The sequence below is a fragment of the Gopherus flavomarginatus genome, chromosome 2 (genome assembly GCF_025201925.1).
Source record: "Gopherus flavomarginatus isolate rGopFla2 chromosome 2, rGopFla2.mat.asm, whole genome shotgun sequence".
In the NCBI taxonomy this organism is placed as follows: Eukaryota; Metazoa; Chordata; order Testudines; family Testudinidae; genus Gopherus; species Gopherus flavomarginatus.
Genome location: NC_066618.1, coordinates 164,930,579 through 164,946,076, shown reverse-complemented (window position 1 = coordinate 164,946,076; position 15,498 = coordinate 164,930,579). Strand labels below are relative to the sequence as shown.

Genomic DNA, 15,498 nt, shown 5'->3' with positions numbered 1-15,498 from the left:
CGATGATGCACTCTTTGCCCCTGCGGAGTTTGAGCAGGACCCAATGAACCAGCGGGAAAGGTGGGAAGGCATAAAGGAGTTAGCCCTTCCACGGCATCAGGAAAGCGTCCAATATCGATCCCGGGAGATACCTTGGAAGGAACAGAACATTTGGCACCCCCTGTCCTCGTGGTAAGCGAACAGGTCTATGTGGGGAAAAGTCTCCACTTCTGGAAAACAGAATGCATCACATCAGGGCAGAGTGACCACTCGTGAGACAGGAAAGACCTGCTGAGTCGAAGCACTAAGGCGTTCTGAATGCCTGGGAGAAAGGAAGCCACCAGATTTATCAAGTGGGCCATGCAAAAGTCCCAGAGATGGATGGCCTCCTGACAAAAGGAGGAGGACCATGTCCCTCCCTGGTTGTTTATGTAGCACATGGCTGTTGTGTTGGCTGTAAACACTGAGACACCACGGCCTCGCAGCTGCTGCTGGAACCCCTGGCACGCCAGGGGGACTGCTCTCATTTTTGGACATTGATGTGGAATGCCAGCTCCTGAGAAGACCAAAGGCCTTAAGCTCAAAGATGACTGAGGTGAGCACCCGAGCCAAGAGATGACGTATCCATCGTCAGGGACAGTGAGGGCTGGGGCAGATGGAACGGCATCCCTGACCACACCAGGGAGGGAGTTAGCCACCATTCTAGGGAGCCTAGGGTACTCGAGGGAGTGGTGACTATCATGACCATTGGGTCCCTGTCCGGGCGGTATGCTGAGTTGAGCTAAACTTGGAGAGGACGGAGGTGGAGCTTGGTGTGTTTGGTTACAAACTTGCAGGCAGCTATGGGACCCAGTAGACCAAGACAAGTGCGAGCTGAGGTCATTGGGAAAGTCTGCAAACCTCGGATAATTGTTGCCATCACCTGAAACCGTGGCTGTGGTAAGCAGGCTCAGGCTAAGTCGGAGTCCAGGATAGCTCCTATGAAGTCTAACCTCTGCGTGGGAACCAGAGTGGATTTTTCTATAGTAATCATCAGGCCTAGACATGTGAATAGATCCTTGATGATGCCCACATGCTGAGTGATTTGTGTCTCGGAGTCTCCTCGGATAAGCCAATAGTCCAGATGCGGAAAAACGCATATGTGACATCTGCGGAGGTAGGCGGCGACTACGGCCATACACTTGGTCAATACCAGTGGGGCTGTAGAAAGGCCAAACAGCAGGACCGTAATCTGGAAGTACTGACAGTTGGCTAGAAAGTGGAGGTATCTCCTGTGCAGAGGGAAGATGGTGATGTGAAAGTACGTGGCCTTCATATCAAGGGGGCCGTACCAGTCTCCAGGACCCAAGGACGGGATAATGGTTCCCAGGGATACCATGCGGAACTTCAACCTTATCATAAATTGATTGAGTCCTCGCAGGTCTAGGATAGGTCTGAGCCCTCTGTTCGAGTTGGGGATTAGGGAATAATGGGAGTAAAACCCCTTGCCCCTTTCGTCCATCAGCGTCTGCACCTCTTGTAAGAGGAATTGCTCGTGAGAGGGGTCCCTGAAGGGGGACAGGGTTGGAACAAATTGGAGGTGGTACCCATACCCCACCGTGCGTAGGACCCAGCTATCTGAAGTTAACTGGGACCACGCCGGGAGGAAGTAGGAGTGGGATCCCGGCCTGTAACTGGTACGCCGCCCTCGGGTGCACCTTTGAAAGTTCGTCTTTGGTCCCGGTGGTGATTGCGAGGGACCTTGATCTTGGCCCTCTAGGGGTCCTGACGGTGGTCTGCGACCACCTCGGCCGCGCAGTCTGCCAAAGTCCTGTCTCTGGCTAGGCACAGAGTATGGCGGTGTGGCTGGGGACGGAAAGGCCTGCGTTTGGTCGCCGGTGTAAGCACACTGAGAGAGCGCATTAGGACCCTGTTGTCCTTCAGGCTTTGCAGCCTGGGGCTGTCTTTGCCACGAAGAGGCCTTTACCATCAAATGGTAAGTCCTGAATGGTAAACTGCAGCTCCGGCCAGAGGTTTGAAACCTGAAGCCATGAGATGCGTCTCATGGCAACACCTGAGGCCAGAGACCTGGCTGCTGAGTCTGCTGCATCCAACGAGGCCTGGAGAGAAGCTCTGGCCACCTTTTTCCCTTCCTCCAAGAGGGCAGCAAACTCTTGGCGGGAGTCTTGAGGGAGAAGCTCCATGAACTTACCCACCTCCACCCAGGTGTTATAATTATAGCAGCTATGCAAGGCTTGTTGATTTGCCACCCAGAGCTGAAAGGCCCCTGCAGAGTACACCTTGCGGCCGAGTAGGTTCATTCGCCTAGCCTCCTTCAATTTCAGGGCTGGCACCTGCTGGCCATGCCATTCCCTCTCTTTAAAGGACTGAACGACTAGTGAGCAGGGAAGAGGATGGACATACAAGTAGTCGTACCCCTTAGAGGGCACCATATATTTATGCTTGACTCCCCTGGCAGCAGGAGGGATAGAGGCTGGGGACTGCCATATAATATCAGCATTCGCCTGATGGTCCGAATAAAGGGGTAGGGTCCCCCTAGTGGGGCAACCGCCAGTAGAAAGCCCACTACCAGATCCTCTATCTCCGGGACCTCCTCCACCTGGAGGTCCATATTGAGTGCTACCCTCCTTAGGAGGTCCTGATGGGTCTCAGGTTGTTGGTGGGCACATCAGAATCGCGGTTCTGAGCATAAGAGCTGTCCGCGTGGGATGACACTGATGCGTGTCTGGATGGCCATGGAGGTGCTGAAAAACCATGGGCAGAGTCTCTGACTCTATCGGACCTTGCCCAACTCGGCACCGGGGACCAGTACCGGGAGGCGTACCGGTACCTGGAACGAGATCCAGACCTGCGACCAGAGCGGTGCAGGGAGGCTGACCGAGATCTCGAGGCTCGACGTCAGGAGCGGCTACGGGAGTCACGATGCCTGTAGCAGTGCTGGGAGCTGGAACGGTGCCGAGAGTAGCTGGTCGGCAAACGGGATACCGACTAGTGCAGTGAGTGCAACCGGTTCCGAGGAGGAGAACAACACCGGGACTGCAAGTGGTGTCAGGAGCGGGAGTGGCAACGGGACCTGGAGCGTCTGCGGGACCGTGATCATGAACGGTGCTGCTCTGCTGTGCCGACAGAGGATGGTCATACCAAGGGAGGCTTGGCAAGAGACTGTATTACCCGCACCGGTGGTGCCAGGAGTTCAGGCAGCGTCAACTCTGTTATGGCAATGAGATCTCTCGCTGTTGGGAATGTCTCTGGCATGGAGGGAACAGTAAGATCAACCACAGCGCGTACCGGGGAGCTGTCAGGCACCGGATTCGAAGGCCCTCATGGGACCGAGATTGACAGTGTCGACTTTGTCAGTGCCTCAGTAGGTGTCGGTGCCGGGCTATCCAACTTAGACAGGGTCTCTGGTTGTGGTGCAGTTGGCATGGAAGCAGCAGGAGCAGTAAGCTCAACCATGGCGCGTGCTGGGGTGCTGTTAGGCACTGGATTCGAAGACTCCATGGGACCGAAATCGACGGTGCCAACATCATCGGTGCCTCTGCAGGCATCGGTGCCGGGTGATCCAACTTAGACGAGCTCTTTGGCTGCGGTGCAGTTGGCACGGAAGCAGCAGGAGGAGGGAGCTCAACCACGGCGCATGCCGGGGAGCTGTCAGGCACTGGCAGGAGGAGTCGTAGGCTTTCTCAGCCTCGGACAGAGGGAGTGGTGCCTAGTCGACCTCGGTGCTGGCGATGGCTGGTGCCAAGAGGCCTTGGCAGTACCGGTGGGGTCCGGTGCCGAGGAGGCGCTTCTGCCCACCGATTGACCAGCGCTCGGTGCCAAAGGCGGAGGGGTAAGTGAAAGTCCAGCTTCTTTTTGTTCTCGGCTAAAAAGCCTTGCAAATGGGGCACTTAGCTGCCAAGTGCGATTCCCTGGTCGTGCGGAACTCCTGTCGGCATCAGCTTGTGGCAGGCCGAGCATGGTTTAAAACTCGGTGAGCCGGGCATGGGCTCCGGCACTGGGTGCGGGGAAGGGGCTACTCCCCGAACCCCGCTAACTATTACTAAACTAACTATGCTAGTAGAGAAAAAATGTATAACTATTTAAATATATATATAAAAGGATTATAACTATATAACTATATACATGAGAACTACGAGTAGCTAGGGAAGTGGAGGTCAGCTAAGCCGCGCTCCACTGTTCCAACGACCGACACGGGAGGTAAGAAGGAACTGAAGGGTATATATCTAGTGCCAAGCGGCGCCACTCCAGGGGGCGCCCAGCCGACCCACCTAGTGTTGCTAGGGTAAAAATCTTCCAACGAATGTGCACAGGCGTGCACACACCTAACTGGAATGGATATGAGCAAGCACTCGAAGAAGAAAGATAAGATATTTTCCTAACTCTGATTAGTCAAAGCTTGTGCCCTGAAGCATGAGGGTTAATATATTAAACACTTGCAATTTTTTTGCTATTCAGATCCTGGGTATATTTGTTAATAGATATATATCCATCCCTTTTTGAATCGTCCTAAGCTCATGGCCTCTATGATATCTTGTGGCAGTAAGTTCCACCGACTAATTGTTCAATGTTCAGAAAAAAAATATTTATTTTTAGCCATTTTAAATTTGCCACCTCTGGATTTCACTGAATGTCCCCTGGTTCTTGTATGGTGAGAAAGGCAAGTGAATGCAGTTCCCTGCTTTACTGCTAGTCATGCCAACATCTATCACAGTAGAAATGCTGAACTCTGAGCTTTGGTGTTGGCATTCAAATCAACTAAACATCTTGTTATTGCATTAAACTCTAGAGAACTGGCCACTTGTAGAAAGGAGATAATGGTTTCTTACCAAACCAGCGATGATGAAGAAAATCATGAAAATACGACCCAAGGACGTTACAGTCACAACATCGCCAAAGCCAACTGTTGACATGGTCACCATTGTCAAGTATAAACAGTCAAAATAGCTCAGGGACTGGGAATTTTGATGGTGGACCCAAGGATCTCCACTATTCTCCACCTGCCAGAATTATAAAAGGGTAGGAAAGCCTTTGAATCCAAGATTTTGGTTCAGGTCCATCTCTAATTAATGAGTGTGTCATGGATACATTTCAGTGCCTTTTGGAAAGGTTTGGTTGAGTGGCAAATCTTGCTGCTGTTTCTCTTTTTTTATTTTCCCATAAATGAAACAAGCATTTTTGTTGCTATAGGATCTGCTGCTTATTTCCTAGCAAGAGTCATAATGATTCTTTGCCATTGATTTCCCTGTTGGATGAGTTGCCAGCTGCCCTGTTCCAATATATAAATATATAATAGGGCTTACCTCCCTCACCTTCATCTGCCCTGTGAGCTAGGGTTTGGGAACCTCTTTGCTGGAAATAACATACATGAAATTTGCCCTGTTGTAGCTACATCCACATAGCTAAACCCATGTAACCCCCCGATCCAGTAGGGTAACCAGACAGCAAGTGTGAAAAATCAGGACGGGGGTGAGGAGGGTAATAGGAGCCTATATGAGAAAAAGACCCCAAAATCAGGACTGTACCTATAAAATCAGGACATCTGGTCACCCTATGATGCAGATACGTGACAGTAGTGCAAAATGGGACTTACCCCAGTACAGATTAATCTGGTAACACACCCAAGCAAGTTGAGTTGGTGTAAATTCTGCTTGGCTCAGGTACAACATGTCTGCATTAGGGATTTGAGCTGATGTCTAACAGTCCCCTACTCCTTTGGGAGACTATTTTCTGAATCCACCTCACCCTTGTTCCCTGCCAAGGAACAGCTTGTCACTGTGCAGCTAAGAAGAAACTGCTTTCCTGTTTGTCCTATATTCCATTAATGTTGCTATCATCATTTAGGGAGGCAGTGTTGCTACCCTTCCACTGATGTAGGCTGTCTACCCTATGGGGTTATGCTGGCATAGATATGGCTTTGTAGCTATGCTGGTCAAATCTCTGTAGTATAGACAGACCCTTGCAATGGTCTTTCAGACCAATATCTACTTCTGTCTTATCTCTCTCAAGTAAATGTCTACATTCCTCCAGCAAAATGTACAAAGAGAAAATGCCTAAGCACTGTTCTATGGTTATCCAGGAAGGATGTGGAACTAACTGTACATACCAAGTGAATAAATCCTGCAGCTGTGAGCCAGGTGCTGAGAACTGCAGCTAACAATTTGGACAGCTTGATTGAATTACTGAGGACAGGAGGAGGAAAATCTCATTAAAGACATTGCATAAGTTATGTTACAATTTCAACTACCTGCATGACTCCATCTGCCTCTTGCAAGAGACCTCCAAGTGGGCATAATATTTTTGATTTTCCTTCTTCCTTCTAAATAGATGAGCCAGAGCCACAAAGTTGGATATAGAATAGTTTGCGCAGTTTAGATTCAGGGTCAGAGGCCAGATGCAATACACATGGAATTCTGGATCAGAATTGTCCAGCAATGAATTACACCCACCTCCTCCATTTCCTAAGCCAACCAAAATACAGGGGCCAGGAGCCAATAATATATGGCAGACATCACTTGACCAGACTTTGACTTACCTAGTCCTGGTGATCTTGAGAAACTGCAATATTTTGGGAAGTTCTAACAATCTAAGTGCTCGCAAAAACCGCAGACCTGCAGGAAAACAGCAAAGGAAAAGGACAGAGAAAAGCAAAGTCTAGCAACAAGACCATGTCTCTGTGTGCGTGCATGCATGTAAGCAAACACGCACACTTCTGTTTTTATCTGTAGCCAATGTCATATCAAACTTGGCTTCAGGACCAGGCGCTTCTTGAGTTCAATTTAAGCCCTCAAGACAGGCCTTGTATTATACAAAACTATAAGGACTGAAGTTCTCATACCTATAAATCACCTTCACCTCTGCATAGTAAAATAATCCTGGGAACAAGACATGAAATAACAATAATGGGAAACTAGATCTCCAAGTCCTACTTACCAAGCCAGTTCCTCTTTAAATAGTAGGCAACACAAATTGGAGGGATGGTGAAGAAATCCACAATGGAGTTGAGCTCGAGCCAGAATCTCAGCTTGTCGTTTGCTGCCATGAACTACAGAAAACAGGCAAAGTCAAGGAGCATGAGAACGGTGTGAGACTGAAGCACATCAGAGCAGAAATGAGGCTTCTATGGGTACCCAATGAACGTTTCCCAGTTTGTTTTAAAGTTGGGAAGCTTGAGGCAACTTAATTCCTAGTGTAGCTGAACTGCACTGACTTCAGTGGAGAATGGAGTTACAACAGGAGGATTTGGTCCATCATCTCACAGTCACAGTAATGAACTCTATCTCCACTGACATCTATTTACCCATCTTTTTTTTTTCTCATGGAATCTAAGTGCCGATGACACTGAACTAGCAAATCCAATGGTTGGTAAAACCCACAGCCATTGTTATCCAAATCTGTCAGAAGGAAAATCCTATTTTCTAAAAACTTTGCCAGAGTTCTAATGCCAAAAACGAAGACAAAAGTGTATTTCGCATCAGTGCAGCCAGTGGTATCTTAACAAATGCACACTATGATCCTCTCCATGCAAGGAGAATGGAGGTGAAATCTAGCTAATTGACTGGATGGTTTGAGGATTAGGGGTAAGGAACACATTGTTCACAGTGGGATCTGCAAAAAGGGTTTAAGAATTTATCAGGCTGGGGAAAAAACAGATTAAAAATGGAAAGATAGAAAATTCTTATAAGCCTTGATAACATTTGTACCTTGGCTACAAAAGCTAAGCTAAGGCAATCAGATCTCATGCTTCAGAGCACAGACATTGCTGTCAGGACAGGAGGGAAGTTTCTTTAATGAACAGTCAGTCTGGTGCATTAAATAAGTATTCACTTTTTTCTGAAACATCAGGTTTTGCTCACTGCCACCAACAGTCCGAACCAGTATGACAAATCCTATGTTCCTAATTGGCAGCAACATGGTTCACAAAGAGGTTACTTCTATCTTAGTACTGATGTGGCCCCTCCCCATCACCATGGTACCTGAACCTCACAAACTCTAACAACACTTAATTTGCAACACCCATGGAGGTAGGGAAGTATTTTTATCCTCATCTTACAAAGCAGTGAAATGACTTGCCTAAGCTCACTTAGGGAGTCTGCAGCAAAGTTAGGAATTGAACCCAGATCCTGATACCCAGTACAGTAACATAACAGTCATTCCATCTCCTGTTAACATGGGAGAGATTCTGATAACCTTGCTCATGGCAAATAATGCCTTACTTCACTATTGGGGTTAGTATGGAGTAATGTCACATACTACGTCATACTATGTGATGAAGGATATCAAAACCTAGCCCTTTGTAATGAGGCCCCTGGTATTCCCTCTTGCTATCAGAAATGTCCAGTCTCGCTTACATATTGGAATTTGAGACATGATTCTGATCTCATGCCAGTTCCATACTGGTGTAATCCCATTGATTTCAGTTGAGTTAATTCCTGCTTCATATTGTGATGAGAGGAGAAATATTCCTTTCATGTTCCTTCATGCTGTTAAATGATTTCCAAGTACTTATTATTTTAACTCAGCTTGATTGTAAAATGCCCTTACCCGTAATCCGAAATAGAAGAGGAAGAATGCATTGAAGCTCATATCTATAGAAAGGGTGTGGTCTGTGAAGTAGTGCTCTACAGGGCTAAGGGAGGAAAAGTCATCATTATTTGCATTGACATTGCTCTTTTCATGCAAGAATCTCCAGATGCTTGACTAACTAATTTATTAAACTCTTGCAAGATACTTATGAATTAGGGATTATTCCTCCACATTTGTGATGATTCACAGCCTGATCCAAAGCATATTAAAGTCAATAAGTCTTTCCATTCACCTCAGTGGGCTTTGGATCAGACCCAAAATGAGACAAAGGGGGATAAAGTGATTTGCCCAAGTTCACACATGAAATCAGTGGCAGAGCTGGGAATGGGAACCAAGATTTGGAGTCCCCTATTCTAATCCATACTCTTTCTGTAGTGCCACCATGTAAGAGAGGCACTGGCAGAATCTAACACAAACAAAGTTGAAATGCGTGTGTACCTCCATGATGTCATTGTCCCATTTACACATTTAGGTCCTGATTCAACATCCATTGTATCCAATACAGAAACCTGCAATGGCCATTGATCTGGCTTTTATTTTGGTTGTGGAATTTTCCCAAACCACAGGTTAAGAACACACCAAGCAATTTAAATCTCTGCTTTCTCAGTGAGTTGGGATGTATAAACTAATATCAGGTTTGCATTAACATTAGTGAGTTAAACTGTTTTTTTGAATCAGGCAAATTTATTGGACATCTTAATTTTCATATATTTATATAGCATTTTATTAGACACTTATTTGTAGGGTATGTCTACACTGCAAGCAAAGGTGTGATTGTGTCATGGGTAGGCATACCTGTGTTAGCTTTAATCTAGCTAGTGCAGATAACAGGAGTTGTGAAGACATGGAAGCACAGGCTTCAGTGTGAGCTAGCAAACCAAATACATACCCTGGCTCCTCGGCAGACTTGAATTTAAGCAGCTAGCCTGGACTGAAGCCTGAACTGCCAGTTGTTACCCACTCTAATTAGCTTAAAGCTAACTGGGAGTATGCCTATATATGATGCAATCACACCTTCACACGCAGTATAGACATGCCCCTAGCGTGAAACCATAGCCCCACTGAAGTCAATGGGAAAGCTGCCATTGACTTCAGTGAGGACAGGATTTCACCCTGAGAGAGCTCTAGATTCTCACACCTGCTATCTCTGGCATGCCACCTATGCCAGAGTTGGCTGTGAGGGCTGCCTTAGGAGTTGGCTGTGCACCAGCTGAAGACTCTTCCATGTTGGGGGCATTCTTAACTGGAGAGATCTGGCCAGCTAACCTGGCCTTATAGGTCAACCAGTGTAAAAACTTAATATACTTTCTCATGGAAAGAATAGGATATAAATAAGAGTAAGTACTTGTTTGTTTATTGAAAAGAAACTCTTTCCCCTCTGTAGCTATTCCTAACTGTTTGGCAGGTTTCTGATGTCTTGGGATTAAACACAATATTGGATTGCACTTGATGCATAATTCTGCTTCTGAGGTTTACCCTTGCTGTTTGAACTCACTTCAGTTTGTTCCAAAGCTTTTATATTTTATTTATTTTGTTTTAACATTCCATTTTATTTTCCCAGTGTTGTGCAGCAGTCTAAATAAAGTGTTGAGAAAAGAAACACTGCTGTGGCATGTTAAATTTATCACAAGACTTTACATACTAATATATTTTTTACCCCTGAGCACTTCCTGTAAAATATATGTTTTTGGGTGAAGTTTGCTGGAGGCCACAGTAGGTTTCCTACTCAATCTAGTTATTTTATTTCTGTCAAATTGTTTACAAAGGTCAGATTTTCAAAAAGATCACAACTCCCATTTGGGCGAAATAAGAGGCCAGATTTTCAAAAGAGTTCAACATTTATCACGAGGCTTTACATACTAATATATTTTTTACCCCTGAGCACTTCCTGTAAAATATATGTATTTGGGTGAAGATCGCTGGAGGCCACAGTAGGTTTCCTACTCTGTCTAGTTATTTTATTTCTGTCAAATTGTTTACAAAGGTCAGATTTTCAAAAAGATCACAACTCCCATTTGGGCGAAATAAGAGGCCAGATTTTCAAAAGAGTTCAACATATTGGGTCCTGAGCTCCTTTGAAAATCTGGCTATAAGTGTCAGAATGTGAGCTACTGAGTGCTGAGCTCCTTTGAAAATCTGGCCCCAATTGTGGGTGTTGAGCACATGGAGATCTGGCCCTAAGATCATTTGAAAAAAATATTAGCTCCATGAGGGGAAAAGAAAAAAGAATTCAGTTTAAGGAAATTTGAGCAGAAGAATGTTCAGTGTAATTACATTTTAGTTATGCTTTCTTGCACCTCTAATTATTACTTAATTTGCAAAACTGGATGTTTATATGACTGAGTGGGTGATTATTGTGTAAATATGATATAATGAATGTTCCTGAAAGCTAAAAATCCATATATTAAGTATGAAATCAAAGAGATGATAAGTGTAATTCTGTAATGTAGTTAACTTCTGGTGACATGAATAAGTGGTAATTAGCTATTGTAACCACAGTGTAACTACAATGTAATTACAAACATTTAATTTTAAAGTATAGCCCATTTTCTTTCCCTTTTTGCCCAGGAACATCATGAGCTCTGTTGTGTGGGTCATCTTTAGAACAATAACCTTCTCATTGGTCAGTTTCAATGGGATAACTCAAAGAGGATATTATCACTACCTAACTTTTTAGACCAGAGCATGTCACAAAGAACACAATTACATTTCTATACTGTCTTGTTCTCAGAACAGCAACTGCATGTAAACATAGTCCCTTCTTTCTCACTATCAGATCTGTTGATTTTTATGGACACAAATGGGATTCACTCTTATTAGCAATTCCAATCAAATGCAGCTGTGCAGAAACTAGATGGATTCTATTCTGCCTGATGCATCATCAGTAGAATCATCAGCTATCTTCTTTATTGCTGTGGATGATGGAAGAAGCAGCTGTATTTTGTCAGCTTGATATTATTTGACTTTGCTGCAACAGTAGTTGGGAAAAAAAAGATAATTTAACTCTTATTTGGAGCCAACTTGATTTGGAGTTTGCTGTAAGAGAATCTATTATCTATCTAGTTATTTATATGCTGCCTCCTCACCTTAGCATCTGAGCAGTTTATGGGTGTTAATAAATTTATTCTTACAACAACCCTGTGAGGCAGGGAAATATCACTATCCCTGTTTTGCAGCAAGGGAACTAAGGCAGAGAGAGTTTCAGGGTCAAAGGTTAAAAAATGCTCAGTCCCCAGAAATGAGGTCAGATGATCAGAAATGATTTCCAGAAGCCCAGGTGGGAGCTTCAGGATGCTGAGCATCATACTTTGGAGAATCTGGCCACTTAATTTACGTGCAGGGTGACCAGATAGCAAGTGCACAAAACCGGGACAGGGGATGGGGGGTAATAGATGCCTATATAAGAAAAAAAATTATCGGGACTGTCCCTATAAAATCAGGACATCTGGTCACCCTACCTAGGTGGGAACTGATTTGAAAATCTGGCCCTAAGTGACAAAGCAAAGGCCACAAAGGTCTTGGCAGACTTGACAATTGAACCCAGGACTCCTGGGTCCCATTTTTGGATTTTAACTATAAGGCCACTTCCTCCTTAAAATAAGGCTGTCATTTCCAAATGAGCCTAAGGGAGTTAGGCATGCAACTCCCATTGAAATTCAACAAGAGCTGGGTATGCAACTCTCTTAGGCTCCTCTTGCCTGTGTTTGTAGACACAAGACCACCCTTTAAGAACATATATCATTTTGGGCTTCTACAGCTTGTTCCCATGTTTAAGGAAGCAATAAACATTTTAGATAAATGCCTAGATTCTACTTACAAGGCACAGTTGATAAAGTAAATGATGAGGGATCCAATACTCAGTAGGAACACCAGTATCACCTAAAAACGTAGGCATCAAGCAGGAGATGTCATGTTACTTGCCAGTCTGAAACTGACATAGATTCCAAAAACACGGCTAGAGCATCCCCTGTGGAATTTATCTGTGACTTTGGGGAGAAAGTCAGGAAACAAATAATCAGTTATCTGAGCTCTGTGACAAAGGTAGGAAATGGTTTATAATTTAGATCAGTAGCAACGGATGCTCAGATGTTGTTAATTGACATAGCTGCAGTAAAGTCTAATGCATTATGCCAATTTACCAATATCTAATACACAGAGGAAGGACAGATAAATTGGGCAATAAGTTTCTGATGATAAGTGGAGTAATTTTACCCAGCACTTGGGGAAATGAAGGGTCACTGTTGATGGATCTTCTTCCCAGTATTATATGGTCCAGGTTTGTGCCTGATTTTGTCTAGCTCATAATGATTATTTGACTTAGATTGTAAGCGTCCTGGGAGAGAGAGGTGTTTTCTTCCATGTTTATGTAAAGCAGTATGCATCTACGAAACACTCTGCAATAAAGTCCCAGGTACATCTAGGGATCTGTGTACATTAAAAAACTGGGTAGATGCAAGTTTCTCTGTTTATTAATTCAGAATAACTTCATTTACAGGCATTTCTACTGCAGTCATCATCATCTGCATTAGTGAACAGAGATCATTACTTTTTGATGGAAGGAGAAGGTACTTTCAGCCTAGTTGAGTAACATTAAATAAATAAGTAAATTGCTGTCATAGTTGGCCCCTGTACTTGCAGTCTCAGTTAAGGGGGCAAACACCCAATGGGTCATGAAGACTGAGTCCCTTTGATTATCCGCAGGATAGAGTGACTGTGCAACCTGACCCAGCAATCTTCCTCCATCCTGACCTGGAATGACCCCAGGGTTATGAACATCTACCATTTCATTTTGTGTTTCTTCTGCTTAGGGAGTCTTTTCAGATTCCCCTCCCACCCCAATCATGTCTGGTTAGAGGAACAGGGTCAATTGTTGTGTGTGGTTTGCTGGAGCACCACCAATGGGCTTCACTTTGCTACAAGAGTCTCAGAAGACTTGTTTGATAGGCCTTATCATCCCTAGCAGGGGATGAAACCCTGCCAACCAATCCACTTACCAGCACACGCCCCACACATGTTTGAGCTGACAGCATCATCTCCACTGACTCCAGGAAGGCTCCTTTCCAGGGAATTGAAATTTGCCTCATTTTGGGCAGCCACTGAGCACGTTGTTTGTGCTCCCCCTAAGAGAGACACAAATAGTTTGGGACCCTAGGAAGTACCAGAGTTTACATGGCTTGCTAGGATCGTGAAAGCCACTGAATGGGATCCCTGCAACATGCATCCAATACGCCAGACTAGAAAGAAAACCTATATGTTGCCCAGTCTGCAGCTCTCCCAGGTGAGCTAACGGGAAGAATTTCCTTGGATGAGGTGGCAGGAGCTGTCCTGAGATTCACTTTGCTAGAAGTCATGCTGGACAGACGTGACAGAATCCCACTGTCACATCACAACAGCATATAGGTTTGTTTCTCCTCTGCCACATGGTAGTCACGTGACCGCATAGTCAATTAATAACTGTTTGGCATCTAGTGAAAACAAATTGTCAGAAGAAAATCAAACCCCCACAAACCACCCCCATAACACACAAACCTAAACCCACAAATATTCACCTGAGCACAAACACACAGAACACATCCACACAAATACTCATATGCACACACACAGTTCTGAAAAGAAAGCAGTGAAAGTATTCTTCCTGCAAACAGCCACATAGGTTTATTACCATCAATAAGCTGTATAACTGTACAACTTAAATTTGAATTAAACAGTATCCCAGAGTAATCAAACTTCATGATTCAAGATATCAGTTGGCTGCCTGCAGGGAATGGAAAAGACATTGTATCCCCATACATAGCACTGTGCATTTGACCAGATCCATTATGCTAGGTTTGCTTGCCTTTCTGTTTGGGTAACTGTTTGGGATAGGATACAGGACTGCCTGGACCAGTGGCCTGTCTGATGAAGGAGTATTTTATGCTCTCATGGATGACATATGTCGACAACCCTTATGTTATGGCTCTTTGTAACCTTGGACTGGAGGAAACTGGGTCAAATTCATCCAGGAGTAAGCCAGCACATCTTCCATGGAGTTTGTGAGATGTCCCTCCTGCTTGCACCAGGAATGAATTCAACCTATGAACTCTGGATCATTTAAACATTGCTCTCACATATGCCTTGGAATATCCCAGCTCTCGGTTGTTGTTTTAATGTGACCTGCAAGATTCACCCTTTTGTTTTTCCCTTATATGTGACCCCAACACTACCCAGGACTGGGGCTTTCATTGTCCTTGCAGAATCAGCTAACTGTGATTAGCTTACCATATTTGCGGGCTTTTTTCTTGTCCTATAGGTATGGCTATTAATTAGTAGAATATATACCCAATGCAGATTTATTCTGTGGGTAGAAAACTGTGAGCATCTCCTCTCACTACAATATTCAGACACCTGCATTTTAGGTCTGATTGTCTATTAGTTTCCTTTTCCTTTTCTTTTGCAGCCAAATTTAAAAGGCCCAAGACTTCTAAAATGTAGATTTTCCCATGTCAGCACCCAAACATGCACTACTTCAAGAAGACTTTGTATTTACCTTTGTGCTGAGAATGCACTTTGAGATGAACTTGTAAGCATATTTGGCAACCCTGGAAGCTACTATGAGGAACAGGCCTCCTAAGAAAATTGACAAAGACGAGAGGATAAAAGCCAACTGCACGTATTTTGTACAGAAGTTTCTGTTCTCATGCAGGTTAGTACTAGTCATTTCTCTCTGCCTGTTTCTTTCTCAGCTTCCTCCACTGCTCATCTGTGACGTTCTAAGACACACTATGCTTTTGTAGTATCATTGTGACATCGTTATCAACATGCAGCACTGTGACGTCACTGCTGTTACAGGAAGAGAAAAGGTGGAGATGCAAAAAAGATGTATCTGGATCCAGGGCTTTTTTAATTTGGGCTATCTCTTATTATTAGGGATATTGGTGTATTTTTCTTTACAGT

General features: G+C 44.6%; 1 protein-coding gene across 1 annotated transcript in view; it reads right to left on the bottom strand.

The window, feature by feature from the left end:
* The window catches only part of KCNU1 (potassium calcium-activated channel subfamily U member 1), a 91,594-nt gene extending 76,332 nt beyond the window's left edge, over positions 1–15,262 (bottom strand). The window contains exons 1-8 of the mRNA XM_050939924.1: positions 15,092–15,262; positions 13,560–13,685; positions 12,383–12,444; positions 8,524–8,608; positions 6,913–7,024; positions 6,515–6,590; positions 6,086–6,161; positions 4,809–4,979 (exon numbers count right to left, since the gene is read on the bottom strand). Of these exons, the coding sequence (XP_050795881.1) occupies positions 4,809–4,979; positions 6,086–6,161; positions 6,515–6,590; positions 6,913–7,024; positions 8,524–8,608; positions 12,383–12,444; positions 13,560–13,685; positions 15,092–15,262 (879 nt within the window). The remainder of the gene's footprint in view (positions 1–4,808; positions 4,980–6,085; positions 6,162–6,514; positions 6,591–6,912; positions 7,025–8,523; positions 8,609–12,382; positions 12,445–13,559; positions 13,686–15,091) is intronic.
* Between the last annotated feature and the right edge of the window lie 236 nt (positions 15,263–15,498).